At 33.7% G+C, this 19,357-nt stretch overlaps 2 protein-coding genes across 2 annotated transcripts; one reads left to right on the forward strand and one right to left on the reverse strand.

The window, feature by feature from the left end:
• Positions 1 to 273: 273 nt before the first annotated feature.
• LOC133183073 (KICSTOR complex protein kaptin-like) lies at positions 274 to 11,000 on the reverse strand. Its single transcript, XM_061318009.1, has 12 exons — positions 10,712 to 11,000; positions 9,874 to 9,968; positions 9,679 to 9,769; positions 9,456 to 9,510; positions 9,214 to 9,289; positions 8,859 to 8,929; positions 8,523 to 8,632; positions 8,137 to 8,238; positions 3,696 to 3,780; positions 2,932 to 3,067; positions 911 to 1,321; positions 274 to 730 (listed from the first exon to the last, which is right to left on the reverse strand). The coding sequence occupies exons 1-12, from the start codon at positions 10,956 to 10,958 to the stop codon at positions 635 to 637; spliced, it is 1,575 nt and encodes a 524-aa protein (XP_061173993.1). The 5' UTR covers positions 10,959 to 11,000; the 3' UTR covers positions 274 to 634.
• Positions 11,001 to 11,076: 76 nt separating this feature from the next.
• Positions 11,077 to 16,838, forward strand: LOC133183074 (RNA-binding protein PNO1-like). Its single transcript, XM_061318010.1, has 7 exons — positions 11,077 to 11,289; positions 11,454 to 11,603; positions 13,578 to 13,661; positions 15,633 to 15,693; positions 16,000 to 16,117; positions 16,334 to 16,404; positions 16,733 to 16,838. Exons 1-7 carry the CDS (start codon positions 11,113 to 11,115, stop codon positions 16,798 to 16,800), a joined length of 729 nt encoding a protein of 242 aa, XP_061173994.1. The 5' UTR covers positions 11,077 to 11,112; the 3' UTR covers positions 16,801 to 16,838.
• The last annotated feature ends 2,519 nt before the right edge of the window (positions 16,839 to 19,357 follow it).

Genomic DNA, 19,357 nt, shown 5'->3' on the forward strand with positions numbered 1-19,357 from the left:
TTCTTAATCAATTGGGAACTTAAAATTAAATAGATTTCGAAGTATTTTTATATATAGTTAAACTTTGGTATCTTGAACACGGATATCCAAATATCATGGATATGTCCAAGTGATTTGGAAGTCCCAACCCCTTACTCTTTAAGTATTTTCCCTGGATATCTCAAATCCTCAGATATCTCGAAGTTTTTTCTTGGTCCCATTGAGTTCTAGATAATGAGGTTTGATTGCATGTACTTAGTAGAGGTATATGTTAAAAAAAAAAAAACAAACAAATAATTTTATACATTTTATTTTTTCAAATAAATCCTCATGGCTGAATCCTTTTTAAGTTATTTAATTACCTTGAGTAATTCATGCATGAACATTCCGTTGAATTCTTTTGCTTTATGTTTAATATCATCATTCAATCAACACACTATATCCAGCTCCATTTTATCACATTACAGTAAAACATATAGGAATTACGCTTATAACAATTTGAGCTTGCAGCAGTGAAGTAATATTTATTCAATGTGATTTAAAAATGAATTATTGTTGGATATATAGAATTACATTTATAACAAATCCAAATTGTTCTCTCTTGACACTTTGCTATAAGCATGTTTTTTACTGTACAAAGTTATGATGCATTGTTTCAGGATTCTTTATCTTCCAGTTTTGCATCTCGAACCAGTTTGGCTAACAAACCCAATCTCTCGGAACACACTTTTGCAACATCAAACAAATCGGGCTGAAAAAATATGACATTTTACTTATTAAAGAGTATAATTTTGTACTGGAAAGACAGGGTAGAAGAATTTGTAAAATGTACTGTAGATGTTCCTCCTTGAAGGAAATTCCAATTTTATGTCACATAATTGACTACTAAGTAAAATTGCACAACATAACTTTGTATTAAAGAAACACAAACCTGTACTATATGAACTCCTTTGAGAGTGACCACAATGAGGTCATCAAGGCCATCTCCAACAATGTCCAGTCTGTCTACCCCCATCACAGGACAAGAGAAACTCCTCTGCCACAGGAGGTTGTACCCCGCCTGGTGGGGGTAGGGGTATGTAGCATTGTTGTACATGTTAACTAAGCAGGTATTTTCACAGCCTTGGGAGTCTGTGGAAATGTTTTCCTGAGATTTGGTTTTGCGGGAAAGGTTTGCTTTTGTCAAGTCCTCATCAAAGTTATTAGAATGCCTGCATTCACTGGATTTATGACGATTTCGTGTATCGTCTAATGAGTCTGTTGTTTTGGAGATTTGATCACAATTGTCCTCCAACTGTTTGCTTTCTTCGTTGGAGTCTACAAACTTGTAGGCCAAAAGTTCCTATAAGTGAAAACAACACCGTGTTCAAAATGCACTGTTCAAAGCTCACTGTAATGATTGTTATGGAACATATATGCGAGTCACAGTCCCTCAAAAATGAACATTCAATGAAAAACATGATTAAAAGTTAATCAATGTAAGATTTAAATCTGGTTGATGAATTAGAAATACATGTATATGAGGGTTGTTCGGAAAGTTCGTGGACGACTGTCATATCTTTTTTACTTAACGTCATATTAAATCCAAATTTGGAAGAAATATTTCAACAGTAAATTCGAATGATGTGTATTAAAAAATTTCAAAATATCGTACTTTATTTCAAAATTATTTAGACTTAAAAAATGCGAAAATTGGACCACGGAGCAGGTCAAAATTTTGTGATTTACAATCAAGACACTAAATAATGTCTGAAGTCATATCTTTCGTAAAATGACACAAAAATGGAAAAATTCTACACGTTCAAATGAAGAATTGTTTCACCGTTTCTGATTCCAAGTTATAGCTTAATATTTTGCTTCGTTGAAAAGAAATCAGTTTCAGAAGACAGGTAGTCCTCATTGAAAAAAACAAAAAAGATGACGTCGTAGAACGTCACGGAGCATCAGATTTGTGTTGTACTCTGGAAAACTCCTGAAAAAAACTCTGAAAATGCCGGAGGAAGTAGGAAATATATCAAAAGCGAGCCATGCATGTCTGTGTACATGGACAAGCGGTATTTGAATGATAGAGTACATTGCTTAGACGATGGTGATCTGTGAGAAAACGGATAATCTGTAAAATATTATATCAAAAACATTGAAAAGTTAGTAACGTCATGCTAAGAGTTTGGCGCTTCACATATGCTGATCTAGTGAAAGCACACTTATGCAGTAAAAAAATTATATAACATTGAAAAACAAAATGATGCTACTGGAACAATTGTTAGTAAAATAGATCTCAAGTGATAGAGAAACTTTTTTAATGAGTGCACTGGTATTGGGCAATACTGCGTGAAAATAGTATTTTTGAGAACCTCATGTCGGTATGTTTTTGACGTTACAGTGTTGTTGAGTTTGCTCCGTGGTTACAAAACGTGTTGATTTTAAAATTAAATAACATGAATTCTATTAAATCATATGGAATGAAACTTCACACTTTAACAAAATAAATATTTTTACATATGATAATGTGCTCATCTTAAATTTCTTGAAGATAGTATAACGAAGATTGGCATAGTCCACAACCCTCGTAGGTCAGATGTGGCTTCCAAAGTAAGCAGCCCTAGATGCAGCATCCATGCAAATTTGGTCCAGGTAGGGATTATAGTTTAATACTTTGGCATTGGACCTGCTCCATAAAAAATCTAACCTAAGATGCTGAGGCCACTGTTAAATACAGGATATTCATGTAGCATAAGTTATTCTCAACTTCTATAGGGTAAGGTAATAAAAGTGTTCTATTTGAATAATAAATTTTACAAGGCTAGAAGTTATAGAGACTTCAGTCAGTAGTTGAATTTTACTCCTACTTCAATCTATTTGCTTCATCTTACTTGTAGATAAAAAGTCATTTCTATATAGCTAGATTTTCTTAAGTGAAGCATTAAACATATAGATATCTGGTATATTTACCTGGCCATATGTTCCAACTAAGAGTTCATTCTGTCCATCAAAATCTACATCCATCACACAAACACACAGAGGAATATCATAAGAATTACTACCAGGTAAAATCAGACAGTCCTTAAGGTGTTTGTTCAGTACATCTCTGTAATTCAAATAAGTCCTCATACTGAGTGATAGTGCAACTGTCCAAGATAATGGGGTAACATAGAAAGTTTATCAGACATGGATCTTCTTTGAAAAATGAAATCAAATCCTTCCACCTACTAAATGTAATTGGGGTGGGGGGCTTTCTTCAGGGAAAACTGGAATTCTTAGGGGGAAAAGGGACATTTTTGAGGATATTTCTATCACAAGCTAAACCTTTGTTGACAGGTTATTAGTTCTGGTAAAATAAATATGAACCTTACTGTAAATTTTGATTTTGTAACACTGATATGTCTTACATTCTATATAACATGCAGATACCTGAAATTCTTGAACTGGCTTGAAGACATCTTTCTCTTTATAAGCAAAGGCCCACAGTACAAGAATTCTCCAAGCAAAGACATACCAGGTACTAATTTGCTTTTTTAATATCTACATTTATCTGTATGTATTAATTTTACCTACTTATATTTTAGAGGTGCATTACTGGTATTTTCTATGCTTAGCTTTTATTTAAAAATTTTGATGAATGATGAATAAATTTTTTTCAAAATATCATTGTGCATTATATACTGGCAAATGTCCTGCTCATCTTTTTATGAAGTTCACATAAGATGTTTACTGACCTGTGTACCACAGCAGGAGACAAAGCACTAACCACAAGGAGATGAAATGTTGGGACTTCATTTACCTGAGGGGTAGGAATCTTGTCTGTAATAGCAAAATATCAACAAATTAACAGGGAGTAGGAATATTGTCCGTAACAGCAAAATATCAATAAATTAACAGGGAGTAGGAATGTTGTCTGTAATAGCAAAATATCAACAAATTTACAGAGAGTAGGAATATTGTCTGTAATAGCAAAATATCAATAAATTAACAGAGAGTAGGAATATTGCCTGTAACAGCAAAATATCAATAAATTTACAGAGAGTAGGAATATTGTCTGCAATAGCAAAATATCAACTAACAGGGAGTAGGAATCTTGTCTGTAATAGCAAAATATCAACAAGTTAACAGGGAGTAGGAATGTTGTCTGTAATAGCAAAATATCAACAAATTAAGAGGGAGTAGGAATCTTGTCTGTAATGGCAAAATATCAACAAGTTAACAGGGAGTAGGAATGTTGTCTGTAACAGCAAAATATCAAGAAATAACAGGGAGTAGGAATGTTGTCTGTAATAGCAAAATATCAACAAATTAACAGGGAGTAGGAATGTTGTCTGTAACAGCAAAATATCAAGAAATAACAGGGAGTAGGAATGTTGTCTGTAATAGCAATATATCAAAAAATTAACAGGGAGTAGGAATGTTGTCAGTAACAGCAAAATATCAACAAATTAACAGGGAGTAGGAATGTTGTCTGTAACAGCAAAATATCAAGAAATAACAGGGAGTATGAATGTTATCTGTAATAGCAAAATATCAACAAATTAAAAGGGAGTAAGAATGTTTTCTGTAACAGCAAAATATCAACAAATTAACAGGGAGTAGGAATGTTGCCTGTAATAGCAAAATATCAACAAATTAACAGGGAGTAGGAATGTTGTCTGTAAGACTGAAACAGCAAAATATCAACAAATTTACAGGGGAGGAAATGTTGTCTGTAACAGCAAAATATCATCCAATTTACAGGGAAGGAATATTGTTTGTAATAGCAAAATATCAACAAATCAACAGGGAGTAGAAATGTTGTCTGCAATAGAAAGATATCAACAAATTAAAAGGGAGTAGGAATCTTGTCTGTAATAGCAAAATATCAACACATTAACAGGGAGTAGGTATGTTGTCTGTAACAGCAAAATATCAACAAATTAACACGGAGTAGGAATCTTGTCTGTAATAGAAAGATATCAACAAGTTAACAGGGAGTAGGAATGTTGTCTGTAACAGTAAAATATCAACTAATTTACAGGGAAGGAATACTGTCTGTAATAACAAAATATCAACAAGTTAACAGGGAGTAGGAATCTTGTCTGTAATAGCAAAATATCAACAAATTAACAGGGAGTAGGAATCTTGTCTGTAATAGCAAAATATCAATAAATTAACAGAGAGTAGGAATGTTGTCTGTAATAACAAAATATCAACAAATTAACAGGGAGTAGGAATCTTGTCTGTAATAGCAAAATATGAACAAATTAACAGGGAGTAGGAATCTTGTCTGTAATAGCAAAATATCAATAAATTAACAGAGAGTAGGAATGTTGTCTGTAACAGTAAAATATCAACTAATTTACAGGAAAGGAATACTGTCTGTAATAACAAAATATCAACAAATTAACAGGGAGTAGGAATCTTGTCTGTAATAGCAAAATATGAACAAGTTAACAGGGAGTAGGAATGTTGTCTGTAACAGTAAAATATCAACTAATTTACAGGAAAGGAAAACTGTCTGTAATAACAAAATATCAACAAATTAAAAGGGAGTAGGAATGTTGTCTGTAACAGCAAAATATCAACAAATTTACAGGAAAGGAATACTGTCGGTAATAATAAAATATCAACAAATTAACAGAGAGTAGAAATGTTGTCTGTAACAGCAAAATATCAAAACATTTACAGGAAAGGAAAACTGTCTGTAATAACAAAATATCAACAAATTAAAAAGGAGTAGGAATGTTGTCTGTAACAGCAAAATATCAACAAATTAACAGGGAGTAGGAATGTTGTCTGTAACAGCAAAATATCAACAAATTAACAGGGAAGGAATACTGTCTGTAATAGCAAAACATCAACAAATTAACAGAGGAGGGATAATTTCTGTAATAACAAAATATGAACAAATTAACAGGGGGAGGAATACTGTCTGTAATAGCAAAACATCAACAAATAAACAAGAGGCCCATGGGCCACATCGCTCACCTGAGCACATTGGCTAGGAAAAAAAGCAAAAATCAGTACAGTATTGAAAAGTTTACAGGGAGGGGGGTGTTGAATTTTAAACTACCTGATGATGCTTTCATATCAATATAACAAATGGCTTTGTTGTTCTTGAGCAGCAGATTTTTTTCCCATATATTCATTTGTAAAAATTTGATCCCCCATTGTGGCCCCACCCTACCCCCGGGGGCCCTCATTTGAACAAATTTCATTCTACACTACCCAAAGATGCCTCCATATCAATTTGACTAATCATGGCTTTTCTGTTCTTGAGAAAAAGACTTTTTCCTATATATTCCTCTGTAAACTTTGATCACCCATTGTGGCCCCAACCTATCCCCAGGGTAATGATTTGAACAAACTTGAATCTTCACTATCTGAGGATGCTTCCATATAAATATGACCAATCATGGCTTTACTGTTCTTAAGAAGAAGATTTTTAAAGATATTTTCCTATATATTTCTATGTAAAAGTTTGATCCCCAATTGTGGCCCCACCCTACCCCCGGGGGTTATTATTTGAACAAACTTGAATCTTCACTACCTGAGGATGCTTCCATATAAATATGACCAATCATGGCTTTACTGTTTTTAAGAAGAAGATTTTTAAAGATATTTTCCTATATATTTCTATGTAAAACTTGGATCCCCCATTGTGGCCCCACCCTACCCCCGGGGGTCATGATTTGAACAAACTTGAATCTACACTACCTGAGGATGCTTCCATATAAATATGACCAATCATGCCTTTGCTGTTCTTAAGAAGAAGATTTTTAAAGATATTTTCCTATATATTTCTATGTAAAACTTGGATCCCCCATTGTGGCCCCACCCTACCCCCGGGGGTCATGATTTGAACAAACTTGAATCTACACTACCTGAGGATGCTTCCATAAAAATATGACCAATCATGGCTTTACTGTTCTTAAGAAGAAGATTTTTAAAGATATTTTCCTATATATTTCTATGTAAAACTTGGATCCCCCATTGTGGCCCCACCCTACCCCCGGGGGTCATGATTTGAACAAACTTGAATCTACACTACCTGAGGATGCTTCCATATAAATATGACCAATCATGCCTTTGCTGTTCTTAAGAAGAAGATTTTTAAAGATATTTTCCTATATATTTCTATGTAAAACTTGGATCCCCCATTGTGGCCCCACCCTATCCCCGGGGGACATGATTTGAACAAACTTGAATCTACACTATCTGAGGATGCTTCCATAATAATATGACCAATCATGGCTTTGCTGTTCTTAAGAAGAAGATTTTTAAAGATATTTTCCTATATATTTCTATGTAAAACTTGGATCCCCCATTGTGGCCCCACCCTACCCCCGGGGGTCATGATTTGAACAAACTTGAATCTACACTACCTGAGGATGCTTCCATATAAATATGACCAATCATGGCTTTATTGTTCTTAAGAAGAAGATTTTTAAAGATATTTTCCTATATATTTCTATGTAAAACTTGGATCCCCCATTGTGGCCCCACCCTACCCCCGGGGGTCATGATTTGAACAAACTTGAATCTACACTACCTGAGGATGTTTCCACATAAGTTTCATCTTTCCTGGCCCAGTGGTTCTTGAGAAGAAGATTTTTAAATGATGCCATTATTTTTTCACTCATTCCTAATTATCTCCCCTTGAAAGAGGGCGTGGCCCTTCATTTGAACAAACTTGAATCCCCTTTACCCAAGGATGCTTTGTGGCAAGTTTGGTTGAATTTTGCCCAGTGGTTCTTGAGAAGAAGTTGAAAATGTGAAAAGTTTACAGACAGACAGACGGACAGACGGACGCCGGACAAAATGTGATCAGAAAAGCTCACTTGAGCTTTCAGCTCAGGTGAGCTAAAAAGGGGAAGGGAGGATAGTATCTGCAACAGCAAAATATCAACAAATTAACAGGGGAGGGAATGTTGTCTGTTATGGCAAAATATAAATCAACAAATTCATGGGGGAGGAATATTGTCTGTAATATAACAATACACATATATTAATAGGGGGAGGAATAATGTCTGTTTATCAAAATATCACAAAATTATTTGGTGAAAAATTTTGTCTAAATTTCTTGGAAATACATGTAAATAAAACTGTGAGTTGATGTTAAGAGTAGTGTTATTATTTATTTAGTACATGTTTTTACCAGTATGAAGATGCATTTCTTCAATATTTTACCTGATCTGATGAAAGCTGGTGGTGAGAAATCGTTGACAGGGTTAAATATCCGTACACTTGTGATCGGGCTGTCATGTTCTGATACCAGTGTATGCAGAACCACTGGAAAAAAGAAAATTAAGTATGTCAAATTTTCTTTATGTCTTTTCTATTTTGATTTCATAAAGTTAAGTACTGGTACAAATATTATTCATTAAAATTATATAAAAAAAAGAAATTGGAAAATATATAGTCATGAATAGGAAATACAAATTCAATTTTTGTTATAGAGCACTGAAAAGAGTAGGTCAAAAGATAAAGATTCCAAGCAGGGAAAAATTAAGAAGTGAATTTTTCATGAAATAATCCTCGTCATTTTAATGATCATTAACTTCTTGATATCAGACCTGTTTTCACTACATCAACTACAGCCAGTTTCACTAGCCCACTCTGATGACCCATGGCGGTCAATCTTCTGGAGTCTGACTTGTAGTATACCATGTCTAACCACTGGACACTGGTCAAAAAAATGGCTATTACATGTTACAATTATCCTCCTTCATTTAATATTGAGTAGACAAAATATTATGATCATATCCGTCAGCTTGTTTGTCTTTTAATCTGTTTATCTTTAGGAGTCAAACTGTACAGATGAAAAAGGTCTCTTAATACACTTGTATGGAAGTATGTTAGCTACAATGCTGATGGTTCTAACTATTCATATGTAAAACAAACATAAATACCAGCTGTTCAAGTCTTGAAATTCTGGGAAAAACTCATCAGAGTCTTCTTCTATAAATCTGTGTTGGAATCCCTAAAATTAGAGGAAATGAATAAACTGTAAAATTTTCATGAAATCATTTTATTTATCAAGAGAGAATCTGATAAATAAGGAGTATGTTTTTTTTTTTTAAAAATCAACTATAAAATATTCATAAAATATCAGATTCATCATATATCTGCCTTCACATTACATTTTTTTTTTTGCATTTTTGCATTTAAAAATAAGTCACTTTTTATTAACAAGCTAAATGAAAAAGACCTCATTTGGATCACACTAACAGTTTTCAATTCAAAGTTAAGTGCATGAGCCCATACCTCCTTATACATATGAACCCTGTTGTCACTCCCACCAAGGAGAAATACATCTTCCTTTTTACTCTCTGACACAATTCTGCAATATGCAAATACACTACAGTGCATAATATACATGATATTAATTGCAACAATACAAATATAACATACTGCAATTAAAAGACTAGCGTCTATAATTTCGGAGAACATTTCAAAATTACTATACCACGTAAGGAAATATTTTGACACATGATCAAATATCTTACTGTGTGTGTGTTAGCTGATATGGAACAAAATCCAAGTCTATTGTTACACATCCCTCTGAAACAGAAAATGAAATAATGAAGACTTTGTGTATTTGCATTTAATTTGTGATAGAAATTTGTTTTTAAATGGAAATGGCATGCACAAAAAAATTCTTAGGAGATACCTCTGATTTAGTTGCCATCACTGAATGACTGTCAGTTTAATTTTAACATTTTAACTTACGTGCAATACTTTCCAAATGCGACTCCTCTCCTGGTTCACATGAGGAATAGATGTTGAGATATTGTGTACAGGCATTGTCACCATCCTCTATCTGTACAATAACAAGAAAAATATTACCCTTCATTTCTTAACAAATAAGTTCCCAGAAATCTATTTTGGCTCTGATGAATTTAGATGCCTGGATAATTAAGTTACCCCTTGTTTCTGCTTGATAAATGTAATGCCCACAATGATTCCATTTCCTTGGTTGAATTTGCTGATTACATCTAGTGAGATGAGCTCTGCATCAGCTACAAAGAACAAGATATCTTTTTTTTTATTTTAAAGGGAGAAGAAAATGTGGTGGCATATTTCGAAAGTCTGAAGTGCTCCTAAGTACTGATGGTAGAGGAGCAGTGTCATTTGAAAATTACTAGTACGGTGAGACTACCAAGTCCTTTCAGAATACATGTATCAGCTTCCTCTGAAAAATCTACTCAAGAAAGGTGTAATAGTTTGGACCTGGATATCGGCCTGGGTGGATTAGTGGTTAAAGCACCTGACTACTGATGCAGGAATCCTGGGTTTGATTCCCAGTCCAGCCATACATTTTCTCCTTTCCTGTTACACTGGTGCCATGACTACCCCCTAGACTTGCAGCTGAAAGTCCTGCCAGGGGCAAATAAGAACTTGGGCTGTGTCTTCAAGGCAAAGACAATTTATGGAGAAAGGAATGTAATGGTTTGAGTAGTGGATATTGGCCTGGATAGCTTAGTGGTTAGAGCACCTGACAAGTGATGCAAGGGTCCTGGGTTCGATTCCCGGTCCAGCCATATATGTTACTCCTTTCCTGTTACAATAGTGTACTGCACTGCAGAGTCTTGAGACAATCTTAGCAAAATCGGGTATATAATAGGATTGTCTCAAGACCCTGTGACTGTGTACTGCACAGCTGCTGCACTGATTTTTTAACCTCAGCAGCCCCGCCCACTTATAATAATCTAACGGTCGTCATTCAATAGAGCAGGTTTTATTTGAAACAATATATACATACCAGGTAAATATGTGAAATGAATCTCTTTTGCAGAAGGAATCAAGTTATCGAAATTTCTATGATATTCAACGACTACTATTCTCCCAGCCAAGGATGCAATCACGATCTTATTCGACCCATTCGGATCTACAACTTTTGAGTGCAAATATATGTTTGTTTGCGGAGTTGTTGTAATGCCAAAAATGTTTTCATGAGATGGTAAACTTGAAAAATTTGCATCACTCCATTTCCAATTTTTTCTTGACATTATTTTCCTCCGAAACTGCGGAGAGCATCTTTGTTAAGAAAACGCTTTATTGAGGATAGTTTCATCATTGTATCTTTCAAACACTTTGTTGAGTAAGAAAGTTTGTTTACTAATTATCTCCCTTACCAAGATCTCTTACACCACCACGTGAAAAATGGCAACACAGACAGAAGACAGTGGAGGCCAAAATGTCGGTGAAACGGAATTCAAAGTTGTCAGATCAAGGAAAAGAAAACTCAAACCTGAGGCAGAGATAACAGAGTCAGCAATGGACACATCTGCCCCACCAAAAAAGCCACACTTTCCTCCAATAAGCGGTGACAAATTGACAGTAATAAAATATTCAGGCATTGCTTGAATTTTTGTTTGTTTTTTCAAGTTTTATTATTAAAGTAAAATGTTATGCACGACCCAATAAATGGGAAAATTGATTAAATTGTTTGATAAAATTAATTACTTTGGTTGATGATATGTTAATTGTTTATTTATTAACAGGGAGGAAAGTCTGAATTTAGGAAAATTCCAGTACCCAGTCATAGATATACTCCTCTGAAAGAAAACTGGATGAAAATATTCACTCCAATAGTGGAAAAACTAAATCTCCAAGTCAGATTTAACCTCAAAACACGTAATGTTGAAATAAAGGTAAGTGTTCAATAATAGTAATAAATGGCACCAGAAGTATGGATCGATACCCCCCCCCCCCCCCCCTTAAAAAAAATAGTAAAAGTATATTATTTCTCAAAAAATTGAGATTTCCCCATCAATCACATCCATATTTCCTTCTATTGTGAACAGATTGTACTTTTTCTCATGTTTAGAGATTGGCCAGTGTATCCATTAACAGCTGTGAAGGAAGTCTAATCGAGAGGAAATCTAGTACTTTTGAGAATTTATAGCATCTTACTATTTTTTTCATTAAAAAGGGAGGGGAAAGGGGTTATCCACACTTTAGGTGCCCGTGATAGTAAATAAGGGAAAATGTGCAAAAAGTATCCAAACAACCCAAGACCCTTGAATTTAACACAACAGGTGCTCCACAGAAAACTAACCCTGAGAAGAAAGTTGATATAAGTTTAAATACATAATAATGATTATAGTTAATATATCTGATGCTGAAACCTTCAGGGTGAGGAACATCTACATTTTAAGATTTTTGAAATATATTTTAAACCTAAAATCTAGTATATCAAGTTTTATGGTATATGGGGAGACTGGACCTTACCCGATGTAGTACGCATTTGTACAAGAATGATATCTTTCTGGGGAAAACTGTTACCAGTACATGGAAATGGGAATAAGATCAGTAGAATTATTTATTTACATCTTTGTAATAGATATACAAAAAATGGGATCAGTAATCCATGGATATCTTGCATACAGAATATTTTTAACACAGCAGGACTATGTAATGTTTGAAATGATCAAAATTTTCATAGTGTTAAATGGATTGCGACTGCAATAAATCAAAATCTCAAAGATCAGTTTTTACAAAAATGGTATAGTGATATGAATAATTCCAGTAAAGTTATTACATATAGAATTTTTAAAACAAAGTTTGAATGTGAAAAATATTTAACTATTTTACCCAAAAAATTTAGAAATATCTTTTCAAAATTCAGAGCAAGTAACCATCGTCTTCCATAGAGGTGGGTAGATGGAATAATGTTGAAAGAAATGAAAGAGTGTGTTATTTATGTAACAGTAATCAAATTGGAGACGAATTTCATTACTTACTGGAATGTAATGTATTATGTAATATTCGAAAAGATTTTCTGTTAAAGAAATACTATGTACATCCAAATATTATAAAATTCTGTAATTTGATGACAAATACTGATCCGACATTCTTGAGAAAATTGTGTAAATTTATCACCAAAATTTTTGACACTGTCTGTCCTCCTATAATATCTGCTCATCCATAATTATTGTAAGCATGTATATATGTACCTCTTGTATCATTCATATGGTTTTTGAGAGAATAAATGAATAATTGAAGACAGTTTCCTTTTGTCAGGATTTAATAAAAAGTTATAGATTAAACTTATGGATCTGCTATTTCCTTTTGCATGCCTCTATGACAATGGCATCATAATTTTCAGTAAACTTATGTTGCCTGCATTTATTGAGTCATGATCAAAACATAATTTTTTCGCACAAAAATTTAATAGTTAAAATTTTCTCAAACTTTGTCAACTCCCAGTGCCTTGGGATTCTCTGATAGTCCTTGAACAATTGCAACAAAATCAAAAAAACCTGAGGTTTTTGTTTAAGTGACAAAAAAAGTCTGACATATACAAAGAGATGTTTAATGAGGATACATACTTAGTTTTGGGGTAGAAAGTCAATAAATTTTTTTGTAAATGTTTTCAAGTAAGTTCTTGTCTTACTTAAGCTACCATGCTGCTTATGCACGCACAGAGGACAGTGAGTTTTTGAATTTTTTCATGTGGGTCCATCAAAATTTCTTTGAAAAATATGTTAATTTCAATACAAATTTTCTCCATTTGTATGCATTTTCTATAGAGCAGGCTATAAATGATGGTGATATCTTCCATTCCATTTTAATTCAAATTATGTTTTTATTCCTAATACCGGGTATTGTAATTCTGGTTACAGACGTGTAAAGACACAAAAGACATTGGATCCTTACAAAAAGCAGCAGATTTTGTTCGGGCATTCACACTGGGTTTTGATGTTGATGTAAGTGTTGCTTTGCACAATAATTCATAGTTGTGAAATGTTGCCTTCATACATGTACATGTATAGTTGCGGAATTTAGTTGTAAACAGTATTAATGAAAATGCATTGGCAAAAATATGGTTATTACAAACTTGTCTGAGAATTCTTCTGTCAAATTAATTATTTAAATGTAGATTAACAAGATGTGTTTGTTAAACACTGATGCCCCCGTATGGCAACTCATAACAAAGGTTAAACTTTCTCAAATGCAAATCAATATGTTGATACCCAAAGTAAGGTCTTGTCTTGAGGAATATACCTGTAAAATATAAAACCCTAGCAGCAACCATTGAATAGATATGGAAAAGGTCAAAAGTTTTTCAAAAGTAAGTCAAACATCAAGGTCAAGTTCAAATGGTCAAAATTAATGGTGCCCAAGGAAAGGCCTTTCCACAAGAAATACACATGTGAAATATAAAAGCCCTAGCACCAACCGTTCAAAAGTTATGGCCAATGTTAAAGTCTTTCAAAAGTAGGTTAAATTCCAAGGTCAAAGGGTCAAAATTGTTGGTATCCAAAGGAAGGTCTTGGCACAAGGATAACATGTGTGAAGTATAAAAGCCCTAGCAACAACTATTCAAAAGTAATGGCCAAGGTTAAAGTTTTGCAAAAGTAGGTCAAACTCCAACATCAAGGTCAAAGGGTCAAAGTTGTTGGTATCCAAAGGAAGATCTTGTCACAAGGATTACATATGTGAAGAATGGAAGCCCTAGTACCAACCGTTCAAAAGTTATGTCCAAGGTTAAATTTTTCCAAAAGTAGGTCAAACTCCAAGGTCAAAGGGTCAAAGTTGTTGTTATCCAAAGGAAGGCCTTGCCACAAGGATTACATTTGTGAAGTATGAGAGCTCTAGCGCTAACCGTTCAAAAGTTATGGCCAAGGTTAAAGTTTTGCAAAAGTGGGTCAAACTCCAAGGTCAAGGTCAAAGGGTCAAAGTTGTTGGTATCCAAAGGAAGGTCTTGGCACAAGGTATACACATGTGAAGTATGAAAGCCCTAGCACCAACCATTCAAAAGTTATGGCCAAGGTTAAATTTTTCCAAAAGTAGGTCAAACTCCAAGGTCAAGGTCAAAGGGTCAAAGTTGTTGTTATCCAAAGGAAGGCTTTGCCACAAGGATTACATTTGTGAAGTACGAGAGCTCTAGCACTAACCGTTCAAAAGTTATGGCCAAAGTTAAAGTTTTGCAAAAGTGGGTCAAACTCCAAGGTCAAGGTCAAAGGGTCAAAGTTGTTGGTATCTAAAGGAAGGTCTTGGCACAAGGTATACACATGTGAAGTATGAAAGCCCTAGCACCAACCCTTCAAAAGTTATGGCCAAGGTTAAAGTTTTTTCAAAAGTAGATCAAACTCCAAGGTCAAGGTCAAAAGGTCAAAGTTGTTGGTATCTAAAGGAAGGTCTTGTCACAAGGTATACACATGTGAAGTTTGAAAGCCCTAGCACCAACTATTCAGAAATTATGACCAAGGTTAAAGTCTGAAAAAATTTAGCCAAAGTGGGTCAAACTCCAAGGTCAAAAGGTCTTTTATGGTACCCAAAGAAAGGTCTTGTCACAAGGAATACACTTGTGAAATATGAAAGCCATATCTCCAACCAATCAAAAGTTATGGGCAAGGTTAAAGTTTTTGCGGACAGACAGGGCAAAAACTATATGCCCCCCAATCTTCGATTATGGGGGCATAAAAATAGACTTAATTTTGAACCTTTAAACATTTAAAAGAAAAACTTTCCAATGGCTCTTTAGTAGTTGTTGATAATATAAAACTTTATATCTTTTATTAGATGAGTTTATTGAACAAGCAATGATCAGTATATTTCCATGACTGATATTAAAAACAACATTGATAAATCTTTTAGTAGCCATTGGATAAAAATCCCTGTCAATGTACATGTATTCTGTATATACTTATTCAAATTCTTATTGTCCATTGTAGGATTCCCTAGCATTGGTTAGACTGGATGATCTATTTTTGGAATCCTTCGATGTCACTGATGGTAAGTTTTACCATTAAAACAAGCCTTTATCAAATAAAGTACATGAACAAAAATCATTCTAAAACAAAATGATTTCATTCTCCAAAAATTTCAAATACAGAAAGGTGTTTTATGTATGATTTAGCTGTTCACAGTGTATAGGTTTTTTTTTTTATTTTTGTCCCAAAGTTTCTTTTGGAAACTTTAATACATTTTAAATAACTTTGAATAAACAGTTACTTAATGTTTCATTCCTTTGAATATTTTTCTGTCAGTATCAGCATTAACTGTTTTTAGCTTTAAAAAAATATTTAAATTGACTTTCAGTAAAACCACTAAAAGGTGATCATTTGTCAAGAGCCATTGGGAGGATAGCTGGTAAAAATGGGAAAACAAAATTCACGATAGAAAATGTCACCAAAACCAGAATTGTGTTAGCTGACACGTAAGTTTAGGCTTAATACATATACTGTATTAGTAAGAGAAGTAATGTTTCCATTTGAAAATGCAGATGAATGTGTCAAAGGAAAATTTATTAAAAAATAATTTAAAAAAAGAGAGATTTCAATTGAATTTGATATTCATGGTGAAAATTTAAGTATGGACTTCTTTTTGTACCTTTTAAACTCTTAATACAATTGTACATTCATTTTTTATACAGGAAAATACACATATTAGGATCCTTTTCAAACATAAAGATTGCCAGGACAGCAATTTGTAATCTCATTTTAGGTAAGCACAAATTGATTTTATCTTATAACAAAATATGAAATTTTATAAGTGTTTTTTTTGTTTAAGATTTCTTTGGGTCTATGGAGCAAAAGTCATTAATTTTATTTTACAAGTAATAGATTTTTAAACAATTCATCCCTTGTGCATTTCATATACAGTAGTGTACTTGTATATACTGAATTTAAAAGCATATTAAAATATAATTTTTGTTATAATCTTAACAGGGTGAAATTTTATTTTAGTCAAGTTAAATAACAGGTTATACTTGTACACATACATATACTTTATCTGTTAAATGCACCTGCAGTGTTTATATTTTTCTTCACAGGTAGCCCACCCTCTAAAGTCTATGGAAACATGCGGAGTGTGGCGTCCAGGGCATCTGAGAGATTCTAACTTTTGTTGTTGATATTTATGTAAATAAATGTAAACCTGTGTTGCCTAATATGTGTTCCTGCATATTTGCATTTTTGATTTATAAACGTTGAGAAAGGGTTCAAAAGCATAATGTGACTAGGTGGCATGTGTTGCCAATATATATATGCTATGTATCTGAGTTACATGATGTATCAATTCTACTAGTATAATACAGGCTAATGTCTGGCTCGTGGGTGACTAACCAAAAAATGTGCAATGTAAATCTTATACGGTACCAATTTGGATGCATCAGATTTGTATTTTGACAAATTATGTCTCTTCAGTGATGCTCATGCCGAAACTTTGGAAATCCAAAATATTTAAATAAAAAAGACTGAAGAGCTGAAAAAAGGCCAAAGACTAGAGCTAAATATGTCAAAGGATCAGAGCTATGCATTAGGGAGATAATCCTTAATTTTGAAATGAATTGCTAAGTTTCACCACAGCAGTTAAATATATAAGCATATTTCCAAGTTAGTACGGAAGTACTTAGCTACTGGGCTGTAGACACCCTCGGGTACTAACAGTCCAATAGCAGAGGCCACAACCCAGAGGTCAAAATGTAAATCATATACAGTACCAATTTTGATGCACCAGATGCGCATTTTGTCAAATTATGTCTCTTCAGTGATGCTCATGCCGGAACATTGGAAATCCAAAATATTTAAATAACACTTTGAAGCGCTGAGAAAAGGTGCCAGAGACTAAAGCCAAACATGTTGAAGGATCAGAGCTATGCATGAGGGAGATCATTCTTTAATTTTGAAATGAATTTCTTAAGTTTTACCACAGCAGTTAAATATATATGTTATACAGTATTATAAAGGACCTTACTCAACTCCAGACCTAAAAGATATTTTAATGGAAGAATGCCTAGCATCTGTCTCTTTGTATGTCCATTTATTGCTTGTCAGGGGGCAGGTGCAAATAAGGACTTGGGTTGTGTCTTAGAGCATGAAGACAATCTAAGGAGGGAGGAATGTAATGGGTTTGGGCTATGGATATTGGCCTGGATAGCACATTTCTTAGAACACCTGACTAGTGATACAGGAGTCTGGTCCAGCAATACATTTTCTCCTTTCCTGTTACATAATTTAATTGGTGCCACTGTCCACCTTTGGAGTTGCAGTTTAAAATCCTGCCAAGACAAAAAGATAGTGGGCTGTACACATCTTTAAGGGCAATCAAGTGTGCAATTCAAGGATGAGGAATGTGGGTTTGATTCCCTTTCCAGCCATACATTTTTTCCTTTACTGTTATGTGTAAATTGTTCACAATTTTCACTTTTCGACAGAGATTGAAATATTGTTATTTATGTTTCTGTTCTTTAGGAGCAGAGAGGCATTTAAGGAAGCTCTAAACACTGCACACTAAAGAGTACTATTTGTAGGGTAGTTTTATTGAGTTAGAGTGATCTGTCCTTAGAAGAAAAATAAAATAAATGGGAATCTACAGTTAATGTCACAATTTGTTATGAATTAAAGTTAATTCTTAATGTTATGTTAGACCAAGATTAAGTAATTGAATACATTATTTCCATTAATTTTCCCAATGCAAGTACACAACAGTGATTCTGTTCACAGATAGTTCATTGTCGATGAACTTTTTTTCTGCAGAAATAGGGCAGGTACCCTATGTTGAAAATGAACTAGATACACTGAATATGTGCACCTTTAAATGATATATTATTCTCAAAGTCCATTTTGATCAGTGTTTAGAGCTTCCTTAAATGTACTGTGGAGGTGAATAACTGCGCATCATAATGTACTGTGTGAACCCTCATAATGGTTAATAGTTCAATGACTTTACATCACTTTAAACAATGTCATATTTAGATTAATCTGAAATGTCATTAATTATCATTGAATATAAATCCCTACTTTTTTTTCAAGTATATTCTTTTTCGTTCGATTTAGAGTGGAAACTTCACTGAAAGACTGCTTGTCCCCCCTCCCCCCTTATGTGTTATTATTAAACAGTTGTTTTAACTACAAGAATTATAGTGATTATCAACAATCAATGATCGAATTAAAGAAAATTACACATCATATAAATGCGAATGAGCTTGTTTTAGTACACAGTCAAATCTCGTTATCTCGAACTTCATGGGACCAAGAAAATACTTTGAGATATCCAAGGATTTGAGATACCCAGGGTAAAATACTTAAGAAATAAGCGCTTGGGACTTCAAAATCACTTCGACATATCCATGGTATTTGGGATATCCATGTTCGAGATACCGAAGTTCAACTGTATATTTTGTCATATTCACATTTTCAAATTCCATACCATCCTTCCATTTCAATAGGTATGACATCATTAACAATCAAAATTTTCTTTCACTTTCTTTATTTTGTCCAATTGTTTTCCACATTACCAGTACAATTTCACTGATCAGAAGACAGAAAAATCATCATAATGATATGCATGAACAATACAAGGATAGTACCTGTATAATCACATTATTCTTAGTAATGCTAGAATTTTGAAACTGAGATCATAACTTGAAACAGAAGACCCATCGGCCAAATTGCTC

This window comes from Saccostrea echinata, unplaced genomic scaffold, assembly GCF_033153115.1.
Source record: "Saccostrea echinata isolate AGI-Se365-2 ecotype Australia unplaced genomic scaffold, CSIRO_AGI_Sech_v1 ptg000009l, whole genome shotgun sequence".
Lineage (NCBI taxonomy): Eukaryota > Metazoa > Mollusca > Bivalvia > Ostreida > Ostreidae > Saccostrea > Saccostrea echinata.

What these genes read in the sequence shown, in the direction of transcription:
- LOC133183074 (XM_061318010.1), top strand. Translation starts at nt 11,113, where the DNA reads ATGGCAACACAGACAGAAGACAGTGGAGGCCAAAATGTCGGTGAAACG. An exon ending in CACTGGGTTTTGATGTTGAT is followed by an intron (nt 13,662 to 15,632) that starts GTAAGTGTTGCT and finishes TGTCCATTGTAG; the next exon opens with GATTCCCTAGCATTGGTTAG. An exon ending in AGAATTGTGTTAGCTGACAC is followed by an intron (nt 16,118 to 16,333) that starts GTAAGTTTAGGC and finishes TTTTTTATACAG; the next exon opens with GAAAATACACATATTAGGAT.
- LOC133183073 (XM_061318009.1), bottom strand. Translation starts at nt 10,958, where the DNA reads ATGTCAAGAAAAAATTGGAAATGGAGTGATGCAAATTTTTCAAGTTTA. An exon ending in GGGTTCATATGTATAAGGAG is followed by an intron (nt 8,930 to 9,213) that starts GTATGGGCTCAT and finishes CTCTAATTTTAG; the next exon opens with GGATTCCAACACAGATTTAT. An exon ending in AGTTGATGTAGTGAAAACAG is followed by an intron (nt 8,239 to 8,522) that starts GTCTGATATCAA and finishes TCTTTTTTCCAG; the next exon opens with TGGTTCTGCATACACTGGTA.